At 44.0% G+C, this 24,943-nt stretch overlaps 1 protein-coding gene across 6 annotated transcripts in view; it reads left to right on the top strand.

The window, feature by feature from the left end:
• The window catches only part of klhl29 (kelch-like family member 29), a 732,755-nt gene that overhangs the window by 499,411 nt on the left and 208,401 nt on the right, over positions 1-24,943 (top strand). For 4 of the 6 annotated variants that reach the window (XM_085996817.1, XM_085996816.1, XM_085996818.1 and 1 more), the window contains 3 exons: positions 4,898-5,419; positions 6,678-6,752; positions 9,579-9,656. In XM_085996817.1, coding sequence (XP_085852943.1) covers positions 4,898-5,419; positions 6,678-6,752; positions 9,579-9,656 — 675 coding nt within the window. The remainder of the gene's footprint in view (positions 1-4,897; positions 5,420-6,677; positions 6,753-9,578; positions 9,657-24,943) is intronic. The other 2 variants (XM_085996819.1, XM_085996820.1) reach the window with 2 other exon arrangements.

Here is a 24,943-nt window from a genome sequence, read left to right as displayed (position 1 = left end):
GAATAACAATTAATTGATCATCTCATTGCTGTTTATGGAATGATGCTTGCACAGAAAGGTTTTTGTATTTGCCCACATAGTAACAATCACTGCACTTCAAAAAAAAGTTTTCAAATGTACTGTGTAAGTGTTTTGAGGTGTTTTTAACATGAAGATGATATATAATTGCAAGTATTACGTTTTTTTGTTAAAAGCAAATCATATTAGTTCAAAGAGATTTTTAATGGCAGTAATATTTTCATTTGGTTTCAAATGTATCTTATCCATTTCATACCCAAGTGTATAATAATGATGGCTAACTCCTTCAGGATTATTGAATATTCTCCACATTGTTAAAAATAGCCTATTATTAGCCATGAGTGAAGTTGCACAAATTAGCTCCATTGTTCTGTAAAGGCAAGGGTCCACTTTATATACAATTCTTGTTATTCCATGAATGGAAAATAACTGAAGCTCTGTGATAATTATGGCAATGTGTAATTTGTTGACCTTGTGAACTAATAGCAAATATTATCATTTTTAACTAGATTTAGTAAATAGTTATGGTCTAGAAATTCGCAAATGCCACAAAAGCTGCCGGTGCCACCGCGGGCAAGTGTTAACGGCTGCTGAAAATGGTGGCGCTGGCAAGACCAAAAAATTAGCGCTGGGGACTAATTAACATTAGCCCAGCACTTAACTCACTGTGCAACACCATCCTTGTGAAGTTTGTCCTGGCAGGAGGCCCATATGTAACTTGGCCAAAGCGTCATTGCAGCTAGAACAGCCTATTCTGAAAGTAAGGCTGTCATTTCAGAAAGCATTTCGCCCTCTTAAAGGGGAACTGCCTTCTGAAATGAAAAAATAAAAATCATGTAAAAATAGGCAGTTTTTAGCCCTTACAGCTCAATTGCCTTCTGAAAAAAATTTACATAAAAAAGAATTCCCAAATGGGAGTCTTCAGCTCGTAAAGCTGAATTGCTTTCTGCACCTAGAAAATTGGGAAAAGTGCTTCAACAATAACACAAATAGCTCATCAAGCCAGGGAAGGGGCACCCAGGGTTTCGCATGCAGCACTCCGGCTTTGTGCAGGGGTTCAACACTACAAGAGAGATCCTCTACCCACAGGATCCTCATTTCACATACCCTCCTCTTCTGCGCCTTCTTCTTCTGCGTCTTCCTCTTCTGCATCGTCCTCTTCCCTCTACGAGCGGATGCTGTAAATCTAAAATGAAAGCAATCTGAAGTGGACTTACTCAGCAGGCCAGGCAGCATCTCGACCTGAGACATGAACTCTGTTTCTCTCTGCATGGATGTTGCCTGACCTGCTGACTATTTCCAAAATTTTCTGTCTTCTCAGAGGCCTTCCTTTATCATCCAAGGCTTGGCAAACGTCCAGCAGCACTCCCTGCACACACAATTTTTTTTAACATGTATTGCACCAAGTCACGACTTCAATAAAATAAAAAAAGTCGTCCAAAAACTTAAATGCAAACTTACCTGAAAGATGTGTGTGTCCCTTTAAGAGGTGCTGACAGCATCTCTGTCAGTCTGCTGAATGCTGGGTTTTCAGAGAGAGCTTAGGACTCAGTACAGTCAAAATTCGCTGAGGTGATGTTAAGTCGGTGCTGCACACCAACTGATGTCACCCTCTCTACATTTACATGTCCAGGCAGAGCTAAGGCCCTCACCAAAATGGCAACCACCGAGTCCCGTGCCAGAGAAAGGCGCTAGAGTGGTAGCCGCCATTTTTCGCCAAGACAGCGGCGCAAATGGGTGGCAGTAAGTGGCCCAATTTCTATGCCTTTAACTTTGAGCACATTAACTTTTTTAAATGTCCAAAACTCTGAAATTCTAGATTTTGCAAATTATATAGTGCTAAATAGTGACATTGGCCCAAAATTTGCGGTCTGAGGCCTCCGACCTGCAAAAAATCTACCAATTTACCTGGTGGTCCGGGATGTTCATAGATTTGCGTTCCTGGGCCTCTCTGGGTACCCACGGGTAGAGGCCCACATATCCCAGGGGCGCACGCAGTCGCAAGCACCCCTGAGATTACGTGGGTCGGCCTAACCAATGAAAGAAGGGGAATCCCCATTCATACTTATGCGGATTCCATATGTACGGAACTCCCATAAGTATGAATGGGGATCACTTAAAAAATACACGAACGCATGAAATATTTTTTTTAATTACGTAATTAAAATACCATTTAATTAAATATTTAAAACAAAAATTAAATTTTTTGAAGAAAAAAAATGATGGCCCAGAAATTCGGGTCGGGGGCTTCCCGCGGGTGCAAGCCCCCGACCTGCACTTACCTAGTGCGCCGGCCGTTGAGCTGTGGGCCCCCGTGGAATTCCGATCCTGGGCCTCCTCCAACTGCCGGCGTGCAGTGCTTGTGTATCTCAGGGGCGCAGTTAGTTTGATGCATCCCCTGGGATCACGTGGGCCATGGAGAGCCAATGGTAGCAGGGAATGCTTCATTCATAAGTTTGACAGGAAGACTTGTCAAACTTATAAATACTATAAGCCCCAAAACATCAGTAAATCTTCAAATAAATTAAAATGACAGAAATGAGGAGGAATTTCTTCACGCAGTGAGTGGTGAACCTGTGGAATTCTCTACCACAGAAGGCAGTAGAGGCCAATACATTAAATATATTCAAGAAGGAGTTGGATATATTTCTTAAGGCTAAAGGGATCAAGGGGTATGGGGAGAAAGCAGGGACCGGGTACTGAATTTGGATGATCGGCCATGATCGCATTGAATGGCGGAGCAGGCTCGAGCGGCCGAATGGCCTACTCCTGCTCCTATCTTCTATGTTAAAAAAAAAATCACATTTTTTAAATAAACTATAAATTACATGAAATAACTATTTTAAACAATAATTTAAGTTTTTGAAAAAAATAATTTTATTTTCTAACGGGGCTAAAAATAAACTTACCTTTCTTTAAAGTATTTAAAAATAATAAACCTGTGGAAAAAATATTTTAATATTAATTAATTCACCACTTACCTTGTAAAAAGCAGGCCTTGCGACTGCTTTTTACATGTCTAACTTCTGGAGACTTACCCTCCCGGGAAAACCTGCAAAAAAATGTAAGTTCGATGCGCATGCGCAGCCTTTCCTGCGCACACATTTGACCTCTGAACCCCTTCTTTCAGGGGAACGGAAGTGCCGGTTTCCCACACATGCGCAGCGCATGCAGGAAACCGGCACTTCCATTGGGCTTACGGGTGAGTACCCCATGCGTACTCACCCGTGGAGACCCGAATTTCTGGGCCAATATGTTTTAATGAGGCTAAAAATAAACTTACCTTATTGGACAGGGTTTTGAATGTATAAATGAGTGATATAATTTTATTTTTCTATTTTTTTAAACTCTTACGCTGGTAAAAGCAGGCCTTACATCTGCTTTTACCAGCCATAAGAATTTCAAGGCATTCACTCGGCAGAAGTTGGGCAAATAGCGCAACTCTCCACCCGCGGATGCCCCTCACCCGGGGATGCGGATCATCTGTCAAGAGAACTCTTCACAGATCGCAAATTCCGTGTTTTCACGCATACGCTTTGCATGCCTAAACCCGGAACTTGTGCAGCCCTTACGGGCGCGAGCGCACCTCGTACGCATCCGTAGGGGCCGCAAATTATGGCCCATTATCTTTTTAAAGTAGCTTCTACTTTTTTAATTAATGGCTTAGTCACATATATTGTCCGATAATCTATCGATTGATCCATATTTTGAACTTTGTAGCTCTCTTTCCCTCATCGAGCTTTGCCTCCAAAATCCCCCACTGCCCTCCCCCCCTCCCCCATCTCTCTTGCCCTGAAGGGAAAGCTAATTCAGGGATGCATTTTCTTGAGAACTGGCAGCTCTCCACTTGACATCCGATAACTCAGTGCAGACCACAGGTCGAGCCTGGGACCTTATGCGTCTGCAATGTCTTAGTGTCACACCATGCAATGTGTTTACCCACCCAAGCATAGCTTTATTGTAAACTATCTAATACCTTGAAAATTACATTTTATTAGCATTGTGCCACTGGGAAGTTTCTTTTGCACTATGACCTCTGGCATGATTGTACTTGAATGTTATGCAGACCATATGCCATGTTTTGTTGGAATTTTTGCAACCAGTTGTTATGGATAGGGACAGGAAGGGTTAGAGTGTGTGATATAACTGCTCGTAAATATCTGGCTCCAGATCAGAAGAACCCATAAAAAAATTGTTTAGCATCTGTAATAACTGGCACTTTGAAATATGATATGTAGAGTATGACAAACACACTCAAACTTTTATAGAAATAGAGATACAGGGGCAGATTATTCTATCCACCCTTTGTTTCTGACCTTTTTTGCCTTGGGAACTGTACTTTCCCCAGGGGGACAATAGTCAAAAGTCCATACTATAAAACCGCACATTAATGTGATACTGAAAATGGTGCTCCAAATGTTTGGAGTGTGTGGAGGTGCATGTGCCTCGGTTCTACACCGTTAACATTGCTTTATGGGACGTGGCAAAGTATTGACATTATGCAACATTCTCTATTTAAAATTTATATTTTTCATATAGAGCCATATCTACAAAAACATGACCCTTGTGGGATAAGGGTCATGATTTTGTAGATATGGCTCTATATGAATAATAACAGCCACACACCCCACGCTCCACACCCCCCACATACACTCTCGCTGAGGAAGCATCCAACAAATTAATAGAATTTCTTATTGATATATTTTATGTAAAATTGAATATTAAAATTTCTTAAAACACTTTTGAAACATCAGATAATATGTGTTTGAATACTAGTGAGCAACTACATAGATTCAGTTAATGGGCATGATTGTAGAATTGTGTAAATGTTGGAGAGAGGGAAATGGACATTTTAATTATTGTTTTTTTTAATTTTCAGGTCCAACATCATGGGTCCCTTCAGTTGCAGCAGTCGGCCAGCCTGCCCTAATACCTCCTACGTATGGGATAGCGCAGCCACCTGCATTCAATGTTCAAGGTCCAGTGATCGGAGTTACACCCACAATGCCACCCCCAGTTCCCCCTCAACTTCCACTTATGACAGCACATTATCAAGTACAGCATCCTTCACAGCCTTTAACCAACATGGTTGTGAATCTGCAGAGTCAGCCTTTGTACACAACTAGTCAGCCGATTACCATGTCCCCTCTCACTGGGGTGGGTCAGGTGACTCAGCCTGCCCCTAGCACAATAGGGAATGGTCACATGAGTTGCCCCATTTTGCATCCATCTGCTCTGCCTTCAGCAGCTCTTCCTAGTAATGCTCAAGGAGTCAATGGGCAGGTTGTTTCCCAACTTCCTTTAAATCCACCACAAATTCAAGACAACAGAAATGGTGTGCAGATGTTACGGACTGTTGGGATGGGAAAGTACGAGTTTATGGACCCCTGGCACCCGAAAGGTAAGTCCAGTTAGTTGCTTTATTGTCCATTTCAGTATGTATGCATGTTTCATTGATGCTTTTTTATTATTGATTTGGTACATCATGGTCTACAGACTTGTAGAAGAAGGTGATAGTTTAAGAAATTGGGTTTTATGCAACACTGTACTTATGACACTTAAACCATTTTTGGGATAATTAAATTATTCTTTTAACGCAATGACTCTGTTGAGCAGTCTTAATAAATGTCTCCTAGTTATAATCATTCCTTCCTGCATCAATCAAATAATTCAACAGGTATTTGAGATAATTGGCAAGAAGTATCATTTGCGAAATATCAGGTCTTATTACCCAGGAAGAACAATGGTGATATTTTGCAATTTTTAATGAACTGTCTTTGTAACTGCACAGTTTGTTATCCTTAATCATTCTAAGTTGGATAACTAGAATTCCTGAATAGCCTTAGCAACCTGCAAGTGCTTATCTGTTACACTATTCACTGCTTATTTAAATACAGAACTTAATTGGCTGCATGGAAAACTGTTGAGTGCTTTATAATTTGTAATAAGGTCAAGTGTTCATCAAGGAATTGAATCTGAAACAGCAGGTCTTCAATAGATAAAAAAAAAACTCTTGCACATTCTAAATTCTGAATCTTCAGAGTAAGCCTTTGTATATTCATAAAGAATGCTGGGAAGGGTCAAAGGAATGTATCTGCTGAATAAAAAATGAAATAAAAATCACTTTGTAGAGATGAAAAGAAGAAACAATAATGCTGGAAATCTGGAATTAAAAACAAGACTGGAGAGGCGCACTGCCAGTCAATCAGAATCTGAAAGAGAAAGATGAATTTTTCAAAACTGAAATGTCAGCTTATCTTTCTCTTTATGATTGTTCAAGTGCTGTGAATTTCTAGCATTTTCTGTTACTATTACATCTGTTGCACTCGATGTTTCAATCTTTGCCACAACGATTTTTTAATATTATTCCTGTATGTCCGTATTCAAATTTTATTGTCAAGAATTTAATATACAGTGCAACAAAGCAACTTGGTTTTAAAAAGAAAAGTGAGACCTGAAAGGACCTAGCACACATTTCTCCATGTTAATCCATCACTGTATCTATAGTATAATACTATTGAGTTGAATTGGTTAGAAGCTTTTCTTCATTTGTCTAATAGAAAATCAGTTATTTTGGCAGTTCTCAAACATTTATGGGATTAAAAATAAACATCTACTTGCATTTATATAGCACCTTTAACGTAGAAATTTTTTCCAAGGTGCTTCAGAAATAAATGAAATCCGAGATAAAGAAGAAGATATTAGGAAGGGTGGCCAAAATCTTGGTCAGACTGGTGAGTTTTACTGAGGGTCTTAAAGGAGATGGAGGGATGCAGAGCCTCAGGCAGGGAATTCCAGAGCATGGCATCTTTGCAGCTGAGGGCACAGCCGCAAGCGGTAGGGCAAAGAGAGGGGAGGATGCATAAAAGGCCAGATTCAGAGGAACGAAGAGTTCGGGAGGGGGTTGGGTGGTTGTAGAGTTGGAGGAGGTCACAGGGATAAGGAGGGGCAAGGCCATGAAGGGATTTAAAGATCGGGATGAGAAATTTAAGCTGGAGGTTTTGGTGGCTGGGAGCCAAGGACAAGGTTGATAGGCGAGTTGTTCTAATTTTGTGTAAAATAATAGCTGCAGTTGGGTGAGGCAGTGATTGAGTTAATACACAAGTGTGTTGTGATGTTTGGATAATATAAAAGAGGGCTTATTTTTGGTGTAGAGAAGGAACAGACAGAATAGAGAAACCATATACTGTTGTCAGTTTTCAGTTTTTAAAGCACCATATTTCCTTAGGTCAGTGAGGCAAACACATAAATCTAATAATTACTGTTTATGATATTAACATACGACAGATGGCTAACACATTTGAGTGACTATTATTACCAAGGTATTAACTCATTGGTTTTAAGTCAATTACATATATTTTAAAAGGAAACACATTAAGTGCTCATTACAAGCATAGTGTAATTTGTAGGCTATAAATCATTTATTGGGGCAATCTTAAGCACTGCAAAGCCAAACAAATTATCTTATTTATGCAGTTTTGGCAGAAAAATTTTACAATATTATAGGAATGTTTTGGCTGTTCTGCAGTTAAAATATAAATTTCCTGTGAAATAAGCAAGAATTTGTCTCCAACACAATAGGCGGTTGTATGATGTGGAAAACTGGATGCAAAAAAAATCACTGAGTTGTGTCTGTTGAAGTCACATATATGAGGATTAGTGTGAACTATTAAATTAGAGTGAAACTAAGTTAGAGAGACAGCGGGCAAACCGTTGTCCACAGAGACTAATCTCACTGCTGACTCCAGTCCATCTTGCTTGAGTTTAGAAATGAAAAATGTATTAAAGGAATAATCCGGATTATCTTGCTCTTCACGTCAAGAATTTGTATGAAAATCACATGTATAATTTTAAAAGAATAAATGATGATATAAGGTAACCTTTTGAACACATTCAATAAAATGGTTGGCCTGTCAACTTGACCAACCATCTTCACATATTTGTGAGGAAGTGCAGAAGTTGATGGGACCAATTTTTCCTGACATTTGCTCCTGAGGAATGCACATGTCCCCAAGGACAAAGGTCAGGAAAAAGAGGTGGTGACCCATTTTGCTAGGTCCCCACCTCCTTTACATTGTCATGGATTTTTCCATAGCTTCCCCAAGGGATGGAGGTAGTCCTGCGCCTGCTGGAGGGGCTGGTCCATCACAGAGATGTAAATGAGGCAGGAGATGGCCACCCACCTTATTTTCCTGAGACTCCACACACCGGTCTCCCTAGTGCAGGAATGCTTGGTGAAACCTGACACTATCGACTTCCCTCGGGCCCCCACAGGCCGGATGGTCAGTGACGACCCCAGGGGCAGACTGAAGACAGAAGGGTACACATATTAATTGCAGTTTAAGACCTCACCCGGATGATTTACACCACTTAGGATCTTCCATCAGCTGCCAGAAGGCCTCAATCTTAAAATCCCAATGCGTAGCTGCAGGCTTGAGAACCCTACAGCTGCGCTTAAAATTCCTGCTGTTTTTCAGGGTCAAGATCCAGCCAGAGGGTAGGCCTGCACCAGGGGCGTGCAGCAAACCAGGATACTTGTCAGAAACAGGAAATAGTGTCACTCCTGGGGCTGGACACTACAGGTGCGCTACTTCTGTCCAGCGCCGGGTCAGAAACATCTGTCCCATAATGTCTTCTACATTGGGGAGACCAAACGCAGATTGGGTGACCGCTTTGCGAAACACTTCCGTTCAGTCCGCAAGCGTGACCCTGAGCTTCCGGTTGCCTGTCACTTTAATTCTCCACTCCACTCCCACTCTGACCTCTCTGTCCTCGGCCTCTTACACTGTTCCATGAAGCTCAACGTAAGCTCAAGGAACAGCACCTCATCTTTCTATTAGGCACTTTACAGTCTCCTGGACTGAACATTGAGTTCAACAATTTCAGGCCACAAACTCTGTCCCTATCTTTTTTTTCCATTTTTTTTCTCTCTCACATGGCAGCTGTCTTTCATTCGGCCAGTGTCATTTACACTTCATCTAGAGCCACCTTTTGTTTCTTAACTTGTCCCATTACCATCTCCTTTTGCCTTGCACCATCATCCCTTTTGTCTCTTAATCTCTCCTGCCTTCCATCCTATCACAGACCTTTCCTTTTGTTCTTTCCTCCCATCCCCCCTTCTCTGCCCCTGCACTTGCTTAAAAACCTGTTCCATTTCCAGCTTTTTCCAGTTCTGACGAAGGGTCATCGACCTGAAACGTTAACTCTGTTTCTCTCTCCACAGATGCTGCCTGACCTGCTGAGTATTTCCAGCATTTTCTGTTTTTATTTAAAATAGTGAGGAATGTGTGTAAAGAGTTAGTTTGACCCTTTGTAGATGAACATCATTTATTTTTAAGAGGATTACTCATCCAAACCTAAATTGATCCAAGTATTTGTGAGTTAACCAGAAATGGCTCAATATGGATCACTTCAGGTTTTCAGTATAGCACAGCTTGCCGCTCATCTCTAACTAGGTAAGACATGTGGAGTTGATCATGTGACAACAATTTAATGACCTCATCACAAAATAACTCTGAGTAATTTGTGTCTTTTGACTCTGCCCTGGAAAATCTCTGGAGGTGATCGACGCGAGCCCCCTGTCAGCACCATGGACCAAGCTCAGCCCAGACTTGACACTACGGAGGAACTTCAAACAGGTGAGGTGTCTTTAGCTGATCAGGGCCTAATGGGGACTGAGTCTCCAGCAAATTTCTTACCTTGGGTAGTTCAGGTTGTCAGCCATGAGCTGCCATTAGTAACTGAATGGCAAAGTGGCCATAAATGGCCTATGGATACGTTCCGTGGCTTGCTCCTCGTCGGCATAATTTGGCACCTCAAACCCAGTGACTCCCTTTCTTGGTTGGCCATTTGTCCAGTATGCAGTAACAGCAACTGCCAATATAACTTCCTCAGGAAAGATTGGATAGAACTCAGAAAAATAGGTTAGAAGTAGAATTCTGCCCTCCTATGCTTAAGCAATAAGAAGATTCAACCCATCTTACTTACACTCACCTACATGGGAATTTTGAAGGCAAGAGATTTAGCTTTCATAGCAGAGCCTCTCATCCTCCCCATATAAATATTTTGGTGTCCTTAAATATTCTAGCTACAATTAACTGCAAGGTTCAGGAGGCGAAAATCTTCCCATTAGTTTCCAAGCTACGTTTAGACCATTACAGGCATGAGAACATCAGACCTGGAATTGATAGTCTGTCTACTATTTTTTTCTCCCTGCTCCCACCCCCCACCCTACCCCGCTCCGTCCTTGGTTATTCCAGGTAAGAAGTTAAGAAGTCCATGCTCAGAGTTTTGCTGTGATGATGAGTTGGAGCTAATAAAAATCAGTTTCTAGCAAAATGAACCCTGACTATGTTAATGAGAGCTTTTTAGAAACTTAGAGCAGAGACTGCTGTCCTGCTAAAATATTATTCACCTGGAGTAGGGCACAAAAGGCAATTATGCCCAAGGCTGTCTCTGGGATCTACAGGCTCGCAGAATAATAGACATGTGTGCAATGTATTGTCACACGTGAACTAGATTTAATTGCAGTTTCGCTTTTGTACAGTATCATTATTCCGTCATGCAAAGGCTGCTCTTAACTCTACTAAGAAGGTGGTGGTAGTCCTCCAGAAGTGCTTTATTGTAGCTTCTATACTTGAGCATTGCCAGTTCTGTGATCAGCAGCTTATGACTCTCTCACTCAATTTCTGATCTCTTTTCCTAAAGTTCCCATCAGTTGGGGAGGTCTTTTAAGAAGTCCATATAAAAGCAGTTGTAACCTCTTTGGTTGTTTGTCCAGTTTAGACTTTTAAATTACTATCTCCCCAGTGCTTACGACCGAATCCTAGGCGAGTTCAGAGTAAGATGTGCTTGAGTTAGAGACATATATAGCAGCAGAAAATGATGATGTTACAGGAGTGTAGGAATATAGGCTGCTCAAGAAAAGACAAGAAGCGTGTATGTTCAGGATCTTTTGGAACCGCTTTTTGAACCGCTGCAGTCTGTGTGATGAACGTACTCCCACAGTGCATAGTGGTTTGCTGGGCCATTTCAGAGAGCTGTTAAGAGTCAACCACATTGCTGTGGGTCTGGAGTCACATATAGGTCAGGCCGGGTAAGGACGGCAGATTTCCTTCCCTAAAGGACAATAGTGAACCAGATGGGTTTGTGCGACAATCCGGTAGTTTCATGGTCACCATTACTGATACTAGCTTTTTATTTAATTAATTGAATTTAAATTCCCCAGCTGCCATGCTAATCATTAGTCCAGGCCTCTGGATTACTAGTGCAGTAATGTAACCGCTATGCTACCATACCCCAGATTCCCAGATAACTATTAATGAGCAAGACCATATGGCCCTCCAGCTCTGGGTGTATCTGATGCACAACAGGCTTAACAATCCATCACCAAATCAAGCTGCACCACATCAAGCGCTATCAGGCCTCGCCCTCCTCTGCAAAGTCCTCCACTACCAACCATCTTCTTAAAACCCTACCCCTCCATCTTCACCTCACAGAACTCACTGTGGCCGTAGTGCACTATCCCTCCTCGTCCTCTTCGACCTCATCGCCCACACTCTTGAATCACCATCATGCCAGGGGATTAAGCCTGCTTCAACGCGTAGTGTGTATCTTCACCTTGGGAGCAGCAACTGGTGCACCTTTGAATGGGGTACGAACCTAGTGAAGCTACCATCAAGGGTTGCCTGCATGCTAAACACTGAAAGTCAGCAGGCTCTAAGCAGAGCTAAGCTGTCCCACAACTAATAGATCAGAACAAAGCCTCATCCTTGTCTAGAAAGGTGGTGGACACCCTGGTAACTGACAGGAGGAGGAGGCTCCATGAACCTCCCACATCCTGAAACAGAGCGAAGTCTTACACTGGGGTACTGAAGACTCCAGTTAAAGTGCACGCAAGCATCTTCAGCCCAAAGTCTCCACCATCTCAGGTACCAGTGTCCAGCCTATTTGGTTTATTTCACATGATATTGGAAAGTGGCTCAATACATTGGGCACAGCAAAGGACATGGGCTATGAGAACATCCCAGCTGAGGTGCAGAAAACCCATGCACCAGTGCTTGCCACTACCTTAGCTAAGCTGCTCCAGTGCAGTTATGACAATAGCATCTACCTGTGAATAGTCACCCAGAAAAAACAGGATAACTGTAGCCCAGCCAGAGGTGGTCAAGATGGCGTCCGTGGCGGTCACAGGGTAAGCGCTCTCCCTGAGTCGGTCGGCCCACTCCCGCTACAGACACTGTGCATCGGCGCTGATGAGTTCGGCGAGTCGGCGGGGAGGCAGCAGAAGCAGTGATGGAAGCCACGACGACCCGCTGTAGCATGGCGGCCGGCAACTCCTCGGCGGGAGGCTCGGAGGTCGAACCGGTAGGAGGGGAAGCAGACCGAGGGCGGGAAAAGCAGGCCCTGGAAGGTCGGACACCGCGGGAGGCTCGGAGGTCAGACCGGGTGGAAGGAGAGCCAGGGAGAAGCAGGCCCCGGGACGTCGGTACCACGGCGGCTGAAGATTGCCGGGCAGGAGTGTGGGAAAGGCGGAGCGAGGCGAGAGCGGACCCTATTGTGATGGCGCTGATGAAGATGGCTGCCGTCCTTGTGGGCTCCGTGCATACCAGGCAGCTAAGTGTCCTTTGCTGCTTGGTGCACTTGGCTCGTTAAGAAAAAAGCATTTCACTGACTGGATTTCACTTGTTGTATTTGGTTATGTGACAAATAAAATTGAAATTGAAATTGTACTGCCTTCTCCCATCATCAGTAGAGTGATGGTAGGAATCAACAATAATGTCATCAAGCAACGCCTGCACACTTCCAACCTGTTCATCGATGCCAGGCCAACCCAGCAATTGACTCATGGACCCCTTCAAATATATGACCCCATGCATAGGCACTGCAAGCTTATGTGGGGTTCTGCAGCTGTTTCTCCTCACGGTGCTCTTGCCTTCCCTTGCCCTTGACTCTGAGCATGAGTTCTCAGCACAGATTCCAAATCCTTCCAGTGAGCAGGATCATCCCCCACACAGCTTATTTTGCTCGTTGGTAGCAGGCAACAGTCAGTGTGTGCTACAATCTGACCTTAGAGCAGGTAGAGGACTGGCATGCAAGAGTAGCGGTGTGTATAGTAGCTGATAGGTAGAGACGGGTGACGCTCTCAGGGACTCGAAGGATGGATATGTTTTCCACTTGGGCAGTCCCAGAAGCTCTCAGCGATACTGAGACTGAAATTAATCTTTGGCTGTAGCGCAAAACGGGCAATAACGAATCAGAAGCCCATTTACACCAAGTGCAATTTTCTTTTCCATTGAAGTCAGGTCTAACACGGGCTGTCGATTCGCTATTTTGCACCACCATCAAAAACCAATTTCAAACCCACTCCATATTTTCAGAGCAACACTTTAAAGGGGAAGGCGACAGTATGCAGCCACTTCAGGTTTTCAGAACCTTTGGTGACATCACTCTCCGCACATACGCAAACGGATCGGGTCCTCTGATGATGTCACTTTTTCGACCATGAAATTCAACTCTCCAGCAGTCCTGTGGCTTGCTGCCGTTCTTGCTGCCTGAAATCAGTCTGTGCTGCTAAATTAAGGAGCTGTAGTGTCTTTGTGTTTTTCTTTGTAAGGATCTCTCATTAACATTAGAATAGCTGCTTTTGATGAGTTGCATGCTTGCAATTCCTAATGCTACAATTGATTGTCTGATTAACTACTTTAGTTGTATAATGGCCATGCTATTAACCTCACTGGTGATTCGTGGTAGTATCACCATCGACTTCGGCAGAGCAAGCTTACTCCTGTCATTTTGGTGGACTATTTGGTAACGATATTAACCATCCATGCAAACTGGTGCAATGAGAACTCACTAATAGAAACTAATTGTAGCCAGCAGAGTGGATTTACCCTAAGATTGATCTGTTTACTTTAGATAGGTGCATTATTAGAAGGGAAGAACATGGAAGCAAAAAAAGAAAGAAATTGCAATTATGTAGGGCCTTTCATATCCCCAAGATGTCTCAAGGTGCTTTACAGCTACTTTTGACATGTAGTCACTGGTTTTCTAGAAAAATGCAGGAGCCAATTAGTGCACAACAGAGTTCTACAAACAACAGTGAGGTAAACGACCAGCTAATCTGTTCTTGGTGACATATAAACAGAAAATGCTGGAAATACTCAGTAGGTCAGGCAGCATCAGTGGAGAGAGAAACAGAGTTAACGTTTCAGGTCAATGACCTTCCGTCAGAACTGGAAATAGTTCAAGAAGTCAATCAATCAGGAAGGCCTTGGGCATCAAAAGGGCATCCCAAGGTGCTCACCTGATTTTTCTCTGCTGGTCAACCGTTTTTTTTTAAAGGGCAAGCGGCAGTTGAAAACCACTCCTATAAACAGCAAGTTACATTCACCACATATGGTAAAATTGCATTAATATATACTCTTTTTTTCCTTTTCATTTCTTCACTTTTTTTCTGTCTTTCCTCTTTTCTCTCTTGTCTGTTTCCCCTTTAAAAGAAAGAATTTTCCTGTATTTCACCTTCTCTCTTCTCAGGCATCCAGGTTGTGGGATTTGTGAATGTTTTTTTCTTGTTCCCGGTTATATTCCAGCAAAGGAAATGTTGGGAATGATCACAACATACAGGTGTGAGATTACAATCCTGAGGTTAGAGAGCAGTAGATCACATCAGACTCCTGCCAACTGTAGGAGAGTTGGTCATTGTAAAGTCTGTGGGTTGTGCAGTTAATAACGACACAGACTTCAGGAGTAACAAACAAACAGGACTTTACTATTCGAAGGTCAGGACGAATCTGCCCTATAAATCATGCCACAGCACTTATATACCGGTGTGGTCACCGTCGGTATTACCATATACAGAAGCCAAACAAGTAGTGCCACACCTAAAATAGTTCTCTTAAAGGTGAACGGTTACATACAATAGTCTCTTAAAGGTAGACGGCTACATACACTACAATCCTCCCTTTTTAGCTTACAACATACGTATTCCCCATTAAACATAACATATATTCAACTTCATGTAAAACAATTTACAGATATAGTCTCTGCGGAAAACAGTTCACAGGTTCAGTCTCTGTGGGAACAGTTCACAGATTCAGTCTCTGGTCTTGACTCGGTCCGAACAACATCTCTGTGGTGTAGCCGGTTCACATTGCTAGCGTGACTCATCCAATAGTCTTTCCCTTGACGTAACAGCTTGAACTTCCGTCCTGCTGAACCAGCAGTGCTGACTTTTACAAACAGCTGGACTGCCTTCGTAATTTTTCCCTACTTTCCCATTAGAAGTAATAATGATTTAGATGGTTATCATCTTCGGCTTCGGCTTTTCCTTTTTTTGCTTCTTGGAGACTCTCGGGGCTCCCTTATCAGCTGCCAGCAGTAGCGCCACCATCTCCCTATGTTCTTTAGACTTTAAGTGCTTCATCCTGATTTCTGCACTTTGGGAGTTTTCATCACAAGCTGGGCAGACCAAGTCCTCGTAATATTCCGTGTCACTCAACAGGTCATGGTAATATTCGGTGTCATCCTGAGCTAGTCTAGCGAGAGGGCCTGCTACTTCTTCCTTACCCAACTGGACGTTAGCCGACTGTTGTTCCCTCCCTAGACATCTTTCCTGAAGAGACTTCTTTATGCGTTCATATTCATCCCACTCTTCCTGGGTTTCCTGCAAATCCTTCACTAATGACTTCAATACTTCCCCTTCCATCGGAGATTGATTGATCGGGCTATTCAATCCTTCTACTGGAGCATCTGTTTCAACAGTCTGTTGTTCCCATTGACGTGATTCAGCGTACTTTTGGCATCCCAGTAAAATCCGTGTTGCACCCTCAGCTATATCCGTAACTTTTGAGAGCTCCGAACTCCTTCCCTCTGAAGATTGAAGCTCATGTTCAGATTGTTCCCATTGCAGAGTCTTGTCCCTCAACATATGAAGGAGTTGGCTGACCATTAACTCTTCCGCGGGAACACTGTGAATCAGAGTCTTCTCCATTTCATCCACCTTTTCCTCCAATGCTTTCACCTTCTTTTCCTCTTGGACTTTGGCTTTCAGCGCTCGGAGAAGTTGTGCCATGATACTATCTAGCTCTTGTGCCATGATGCTCTCTAGCTCATGTCTTACAGTCTCTGTGTTTCTTACAGTTTCCTTTTCTTCCGCTGAAAGGATTCCCAGTTGAATCTGTTCTTCAAGTTGTTGAACCTCGGTCATTGCCGCCTCATATTTGTCTTGGGTTTCCTTCAATAATTTTCTGAGTTCTTGGACATCTTGCCTTTCATGTTCTGCCATGTCTTTCACCTCTAATTTCTCCTCTATGGATGGAACTTCTACCGATGAGTCTGTCTTGGCCTTGAGCTCATCAAGAATTTCCTGCAGCCTTTGGACTTCTTGCTCATGTTCAACCTTTAGTTGCTCATATGCTTCTACTGAAACTAGCTTTTCGGAGGTTGCCGAGTTAACCCCCTCCAGAATTGTAGCCTGGGCCTGTTCATACTGTTCTTTCAACTTCTCACACTCTGCTTGTAAGGAGTCGTAGAGAAGAACTGGAATAAAATCCTGGCTTCCTGAAGATTCCTCTTCATTTGCTTCTTTCGCAATTTTCTGTTGGAGTTCAGCCAAGGCTGCTATGCTATCTGCCTCTCGAAGTCTCACTGCCATCAAATCTTCTTTATTCTTGCAGTCTATCTCAGCCATTTTCCCTTTACTTTCATTTAACTGAGTGAGTAGTCCCTTATTCTGGGCTGAGAGATATTGCACCTTCTCCTGTAGACCATTGCACTCCTTCTCTGCTCGACATAGCTGGTTACTGCTGATTTGGTTCTGTGTTTCAAGTTCCAACATCCTTTGCTTAGCTTCTTTCAGTTTCGCCCCTATAAGCTCCTCTTGCAACATGGCCACATTATTCTCATCAGGTAAAGAAGCGTTTCTCTTTTCTATGTCCAAGATTTTTTTCTGCATCTCTTTAAGTGCACACTGCGATTCAGCTTCTCTTAACCTTGCCTGCACTAGCTCCGTCTCCAATTGCAGAACAAAATCCTCAGTGTAGCGTGGTTTGCCTTTATGCTGTATCTCTAGATCATGCAAATATTCTAACTCCTGAACATCATAAGGGAGATGTGATCGGTAATTGGTCACGATGGCTCTATGGTCGCTCTCTGCTTGAGCTAGCTGCTTCTGTTGTCTTTCCAGATTCTCCCATTTGGTGTCATAGAACTTTTTCATTGTCTTCATCTCTTGTACGAGACGGTAACTCAATTGTTCTAATTGTTGTCGTTGTTCGGTGGAGTTCTGTTCTGAAACTTTGTTCTTCTCTGGAGCATAAGCCTTTATGCATGCCTTCGTTTTTCCAACCTTCGTCGGCAAGTCCATTTCAGCCTTGTCTTTCATATTTGGGTTGGTCTTATCGTCATCCGTTTCAGAATCTGAGCTGCTTGTCTGCACCGAGTCCTCACTCGTTATGGCTTTTAGATAGTGCCATTCCATGTCTATTTTCTTGATCCACTCCCGTCCTAGAAGTGGTGGTCCTCCCTCATGTAGTACGTATAAGTTCATTCTTGGGTGTTCTTTACCCCTATCTCTCACTTTGACTCTTATCTTTCCCATGGGGTATACTTTATGTCCCGTGTATGTCTGCAATACGAACTTGGTATCTCTTAAGGGTATATGTGAGAATAGCCGGTGGTAATCCCTTCGATTTATGACTGATAGAGCTGATCCAGTGTCCAACTCCATTTTCACTTGGATTCCAGCTATTTTCAGCATGACCCAGATAGTTTGTAGGTCAGCTTCCTTACTCACATTGTGAATTCTCAGACTACCCAGCTCCTGGCCGTTTGGGTCTGAGTCTGAATTCTGTTCATCTGAACTCTTCTCAGCCACCTTGTGTACCTTGTTGTACCTTTCCTGTGATGGCTTCCTTTGGTTGTTGGTCCTTTGGTTGTTGGTCTTCTTCCCTGACCGGCATACCTTAGCTATGTGACCCAGTTTGCCACATTTCCTACATTCCTGGTTCTTAAACCAGCATTGGTTCTGGTCGTGTGTTGTCTTCCCACAACGATAGCATTTTGTTGTTGTCGAGGTAATTTGATCCACACTTAGTGCTGCTGTCAGTAGCTGCATTTCCGCAGTTCCCTTCGCTGCGGCTTCGTGCGATGCTGCAATAAGGACAGCCCTGTCAAGTGTAAGGTCGTTCTCTTCGAGTAGTCGCTTTTGCGTTCCTTCCTTTGCCAACCCGCACACGAACTTGTCTCGCAATGCCTCTGTCAGATTCCCTCCAAACTGGCAGTATTTCGCTAGTCTACGCAGTTCGACCAAGTATTCTGCGTTGCTTTCGTCTTTCCGTCGCGTTCTCGCATAGAATTTGAATCGTTCAGCCAACATCAACGGTGTAGGGTTCAAGTGGTCCTTCAGGACAGCCACAATATCATCGAAAGTCTGATCCGCCGGTTTAGCTGGTGCTAGTAGATGCTTCAAGAGCCCGTATGTCTTTGCGCCCATCGAGTTCAGCAAGGTTATAGCTTTGTCATCTTCTTCTATTTTATTGGCCTCACAATAGATCTCAATGCGTTCCACGTACGTGGCCCAGTCTTCTACCTCGGAATTAAAATCGTTGATGTTACCACGCTTAGGCATCTTCCTCTCTTTGGGAACAACACAAGTATTTCTTTAAATTATTATTTCTTTTTTTTTTCTAAGATGGCGGCTTTTCCCGTGAAAATGGCGGTTTCTCGCTCTTTCCTTCTCTCCCCGCCCCCTCAATGGCGGTTTCCCGCATCTGTCGTCTTCTCCGCCTAATGGCGGCTTCCCGCGTTTCTTCCCTGGTGGGAGGGGTACGCTTTCCCCACAGCGGACAGGTTCAGCCGCTGGGCTGGCTCTCGCACAGTTCCCCTTACTCGGCTCTGTCTCTCTCTCCCGCTCGCACGGCTCTACCGGCTCTGGGTACACCCCGTTGACGGAGAACAGTTCAGCCGCTGGACTGGCTCTCGCGCAGTCTCTCTCCCCTTGCTCGGCTCTGTCTCTCTCTCTCCCGCCCGCTCGGCTCTACCGGCGCTGGGTACTCCCGTTGGCGGAGAACAGTTCAGCCGCTGGACTGGCTCTCGCGCAGTCTCCCTTGGTCAGCTCTGTTTCTCCCGCACGCTCGGTTCCCATTCGCCTCCCAGCCCTCTCGCAGTCCGGTGCTTCCCTCCCCGGCTGCGGCTGAGTTTCTCTCTTCCCGCGCCTACGCTCCCGGTCTCAGCGCTTCGTGGCTTCGGTCGCTGCCCGGCTTTCCCGCCGATCGCGGTCTGGCTGTCTCACGACGCCGTTGGACCCAACTTTCCGTCCGGCTCCTTTCCCCCTCGACCGTGGTCGAGTGCACAGCCCTTATCCTCCGGGTATTCTTTACACTTTCCCTTACTCACAGTCTCCGTGGCCGCCTTGCTTCCTGCTGATCGGCTCACTCCGCACCGTGGCAGAAGGGACAGTCAGTGCCTGTTGCTGATGGAAGCTTTTGTTGCTAAAGTCTTCCTCCTTTCTATTGCTGCAGCCTCGTGTTTTCTCCCAGCAGAACGACGAGGGCGGTTGCCTCTCTTCGACGCTCTTTAGTTGCTTTGGTAGTCTTGCCGCAGGGTACGATCGGACTCGTCGCCACTGTAAAGTCTGTGGGTTGTGCAGTTAATAACGACACAGACTTCAGGAGTAACAAACAAACAGGACTTTACTATTCGAAGGTCAGGGCGAATCTGCCCTATAAATCATGCCACAGCACTTATATACCGGTGTGGTCACCGTCGGTATTACCGTATACAGAAGCCAAACAAGTAGTGCCACACCTAAAATAGTTCTCTTAAAGGTGAACGGTTACATACAATAGTCTCTTAAAGGTAGACGGTTACATACACTACAGTAATGTTGCTTGTTCCGCATGTGGGACTATGCTCTCTGGAGTTTCGAAGAATGAGAGGTGATCTCCGCTTAACAGGGTAGATGCTGAGAGGCTGTTTCCCCTGGCTGGAGAGTCGAGAACTAGGGGGCATAGTCTCAGGGTAAGGGGTCGGCCATTTAAGACTGAGATGAGGAGAAATTTCTTCACTCAGGGTTTTGAATCTTTGGAATATATAGTGCAAGATTTTACAGAGGCCATTTTGCAACACAGGTGAGGGTGTCTGTCTTCTAATGTTAAAATCATTCTATGCCAATTTTAGAAAGTTCCAGTGGAACTTTTAACATGTGGCTTTGTTCCTGTCCTGCTTCAGCACATTTGGAAGTCAGACTAGGACCCGATTGCTGAGTTACACCACTTCTGCATTGTTGCACACCCAAAACTGTGTCATATTGCCACAACTGTGGTTGCATGTGATGGCCTTAAACTAAGTAACTGTGGTAAAATCATAAATTCTTTGCATGTCAAAACTTTGGTGTTGTCTGCTAAAACAGATGTATCTTACAGTAATAAATTAAGGTCCTTGTTTAGTCTTTGGAACAGATTACAATTCGTCAAAGATGAGCAATCCTAAAGTTACAATTCATTAAATGAAATTATTGTACAGTCAGCTGGCAGTCTACAACTGAAACTGAGTTCAATCCACGCAGTATGTTATTTTATAATGATGAAGATCTTTGGAACATGACCTGTAAAGAGTAATGAATGGCTTCTGAAACAAATGTCAGATGAAGGTAGTTCTGGAGTAAATGAATGACCTTCACAAACATTGCATCTGAGAATCGCAGATTGTTTTACCAAGCATTTGACAAGATTGAGTTTGTGTTTTCAATGAAAATGTGAGTTCAGCAAAAGATAAGAATTGTTTTCTTGCACTGGCTGTATTTATGGCTGAAGAATCAAACTTGAATTAGATCAGTCTATACATTAGCTTTCTCACATAGTAGCTCCTATTCGACAAATAACTTAAATGTAACCTATTTTAACAAAACAAAATTAGAAACTGAAAGTTAAATATTGCACCATTAGAAGTATAGGCACCAGGTGAATCTTTGATATATATTTATAGTTGTGTCACAGTGCTAAATTTAAATGTTCAGAAGCTGTAAATCTGTGGACCACAATCCTGAAATTTGTGGAGTCTGCGAGAGGGCATTTAATTTGCATGGGTCTGGCAGGAGAACACCACTATGGACATATCTCTGGCATCTGCCTGCCCTGTGCAGTTGGAAAATCTGGCACTTCGTGCCTTTGGGAGGGAGAATTGCTCAGCCCCCACCCCCCACCCCCCAGACTTCATGAAGCCCCTCTCAGCCCCCTTTATAAGGAGCTCAATGTCTCCAGTTCTTGGAGGTCCAGGCCACTTTCCTGGTGGGCCTGCTTCTGCCCATTTGGAGACCGGTACATCTCCTCTATCTCGGCGTACCAGCTTCCCATCTTGTGCCGAGTCCCAACTGTGCTGGGGAACTGAGAACTCCCGGATTAAAGAGTCCCCCGCCCCGGGAAGATCCCTTGATGTTATTTGCCTTCTAAGGGGTGGCAGGAGGGTCCACCCCTTACAAAGTTGCCCTGAAATGGCAGGGATCTAATGAGATCACAGCGGGAGCCTGGTGGGCTCCCCAAGGAAATTCAGGGCCTCAGTGTTTAGGATAAATGTATATTAAATTTTTGTCCAATTTTTAATTGTGCATGCATTACTGTGCTTTTGTTTCATGACATTTCTGACAGCTTTTTAATGATTTCAGCTACCTTCTTTTATTAACAGCCTTTACTGAGATATTTTTATCAGTGAATTGCTTAGGTTTCTCGTTTAAATTCTATACTTGCTACTCTTGTCCAGTCAGTGTGATCCTCTGACTGATACTGTAAGTCTGCAATTAAATTCCCAATCATAAGCTGCCAAAATGAGGAATGCTGTTTTGTGGGCAATTTCCTGAGCTGTTAGAAGTCTACGTATTTCTGAAGTGCTGAGGTTGAAAATTCTGTAATACCAGTGACCTTGTTGCTGGAGACAATGACAGTGGTAATGACAGTCCAGGTCTACTGCTGGAAAAACCTAAATATTCTGGATGGATTGTTTTTCTAACAGCTGCTAGAGAAGATATGCAGTGTGGAGCCACTGAACATGGGAAGAAATTCAACAGCTACTAGATCACAGTGTGTGCATGTGTCATTGGTTCCTGCATGTATGTTATTTTTATACCACCAAAGTGGTAACAAGTAAATATACTTTAATCAAATGAAGTAGGAATCAAAGAAATTTGTTTCACACTACCTTCAGCAAAGGGGACCTTTCATACAATAAATATAGGAATTCCACAAATCTGATCAACATTTTGAAATGTGAAATAAAATGGTCACTCGGCTGCTGCTTCAGAAGTCTATAGGCTGGATTTTACAAACCTCGGCAGGTCCATGGCGGGCGATGTCGGTGGTGGGCCGCAGCCCCGCTGCTGTCTCCATCCCGGCCTCTGAAATGAATTTCCCTTCATTGGGCTTGTTGAGCCCGCCCATCGCATTTTCTGGCCAATTAGAGGAAGTGGGTCTGGTGACGTCACTTGGTGACGCATCATTAGACGGTTACCTTAAAGGGACCATGGCCAACTTTCTTTTGACATTTGTGCTGTCAGTGTTCTACAGCACTGAGGTGCTGCAAACACTGACAAGCGCTGCACAAAGGTGCAGGGCTGCACCCAGGCTCTCCCATGACTCCCTCCTCTTCCCTTCCCATGGGCGGAAGAGACCTCCCTAGGAGATCAACACAGCCTGGTTGCACATTGCAGAGGAGGACACAAGCAGGGATGTGGTCAGGAGGACCTGGGTGCAGTGCCGCAAACATTTCAATGATCTCAATAGATCACGAAACGTTAGTAAAAAGCCACACTCAACTTCATCCTGCTGTGCCTCTCATCACATCCCCATCACTCTGCCTTCCCTACCCTACTCCTGCACATCCTTGTTCATACCAACTTACCTTGCTCCTCCACCCATCCCTCTCTATCTACATTATCACATCCCCATCTCACTAGCCACCCCTCATACTCGCCCTTATCCTTGTGCAATCATACCAACTAACAACACATAAGGGTAGGCACTTGGGTATTTTCTGCAATGTTCATGTAAAATTTCTGTTAATGTAGTGTCAAACATTGAAACCTTTATTTTCAACACTTTGTGTTCTTGGACAGATTTGTGTGCACCCTTGGAAGTGGCTTAGTGAGTTGCAGTGAATGGTGAGACATAACGGTACCCACTGCAATGGTGATGAGTATGAAAGGAATGGCTTGGGAATTGTAGGGATGCTCTATGGTGTTGGTGTGGGGTGGTGCCAATCTGACGCATCATGTGGCAGCCAGGGTGTACAGCGTCAAGTGAAGTACATCTGGCCATGGTGAGGCCATCCCTGGCCTCCCGGACAGCAATGTTGTCAGGTGCTGATGCCCTGTGTCCTGTGCAGCATCAGTTGATTGCGGAGAAGTTTGGTGTTGTTGTTGATGCTGGTGTTGGGGCTGATCATGGTGGGATTCTGAGGCCCAAGGCGAGAGAGTTTCAAGGACACCCATGCTGATGGAATAGATGGCAGGTGAAGTAGAGATGACAGAAGCGATCTGTCAATGGTGGGAGAGGTAATGAGGTCAGATCGGATGGAGACTTGTGTAAAGACTTGCAGCATCCTGAATCTGTAGTGGAAATGCAGTTTAGAGAAGCTAGTGGTTAAGGGAACATTTCTCAATCAGCTGGGAGCTTTGACTTGACATTTGAAGCTGTCAACTCATCAGCTGATTCAATGGCCACTGACCTCCCGCCTCAGCTTCACAGACAAGGTCTAGGCACAGCGGGAAACCAGTGGGCGACCTGTCAAATCCAAAAAGCTGTAAAAAAAAAATTGTTAACTGGCTGTAAACAAGCCATTAATGATTTTTATTGCCTCCCCCGCCGCTGTGTCAGGTCTGCTCAGCGCTGACAGACCCGGCATTTGGGAAAGGCGCATGGCGGCGGGTTCACAGCGAGGTCCTGACCCGCTGGGGATAAAAAACACTTTCCCACGCGACCCACCACCGATCGTGCCCGCTGATCCCCTGAAAATCCAGCCCATGTTTTTAAAATCTATGTCATCATGTTTTACAAGGAAATTAACCTCATGCTACATTTATATCTTGTTAAAAATCTTATGTCTGCATGCACTTCCTGTCTACAAAATCTTACTTCCTGTTGTAATTCTTTCCGTCACACTTTCGTGTCAATGAGAGATCAACTAGTTTCTGTAATGTATCATGGGATGAGCATGGCAAAATTTTCCTTTTCCCTCATTTGCCCACCATTGTTTGTTTGTGTGTGTGTGTGTGTTAGTTTAAAGCAGAGAGTACAGAAGTGCTGTTATCTGATTTGTTAACTGGAAACCTGGAATGAAGGAACACAATAATTGATTTCAATGAGTGTACATTAAATCGGTGTCAACAGGAGAACTTGAAGCTTTCTTCTATAGAAGGAACTCAAACAGAGTTGATGGTCTGCCCATAACTCAATGGGAAGCCAAACGAAAATAGTCATTTGGATTCATTTAAATGAGATTTAGAGAAGAGAGGTTAATACTGTGATAGGTAGTGAGGAGAAAATCATTGCTGACTGAGAGGCAAGAGGAACTATTGTTGAGAATAAACGGAATCCCATATAATAGAAGATCAAAAAAAGCACACGGTGGTGAGCACATGGATATAAGATAGAATGGGAGTATAGAATGTTCCAGATAACCTTATTAAGATGGGCCAAGGAGTGGCACTGTTGCTAAGAGATAATGGGGGGAAAAATTGGGTATCGCCCATTTTGGGGTGCTAATATAGGCCGGGCACAAATTTTACCGCCCGGCGCTAATTCTCACCTCCGACTGCAAAATTCGCCTCTATCGCCACTGGAGGTGATTTGAGCGCTAAATTAGGCGCTACAGACCTCCAGGGGCCAAAACTCCTTAGGACAGAGTTAAATCTTTGCAGACGTGTCTCTCCCTCTCA

This window comes from Somniosus microcephalus, chromosome 9, assembly GCF_052327205.1.
Source record: "Somniosus microcephalus isolate GS21.2 chromosome 9, FLI_Smic_1.0, whole genome shotgun sequence".
Classification (NCBI taxonomy): Eukaryota; Metazoa; Chordata; class Chondrichthyes; order Squaliformes; family Somniosidae; genus Somniosus; species Somniosus microcephalus.
This window is presented reverse-complemented; position numbering and strand designations above follow the sequence as displayed.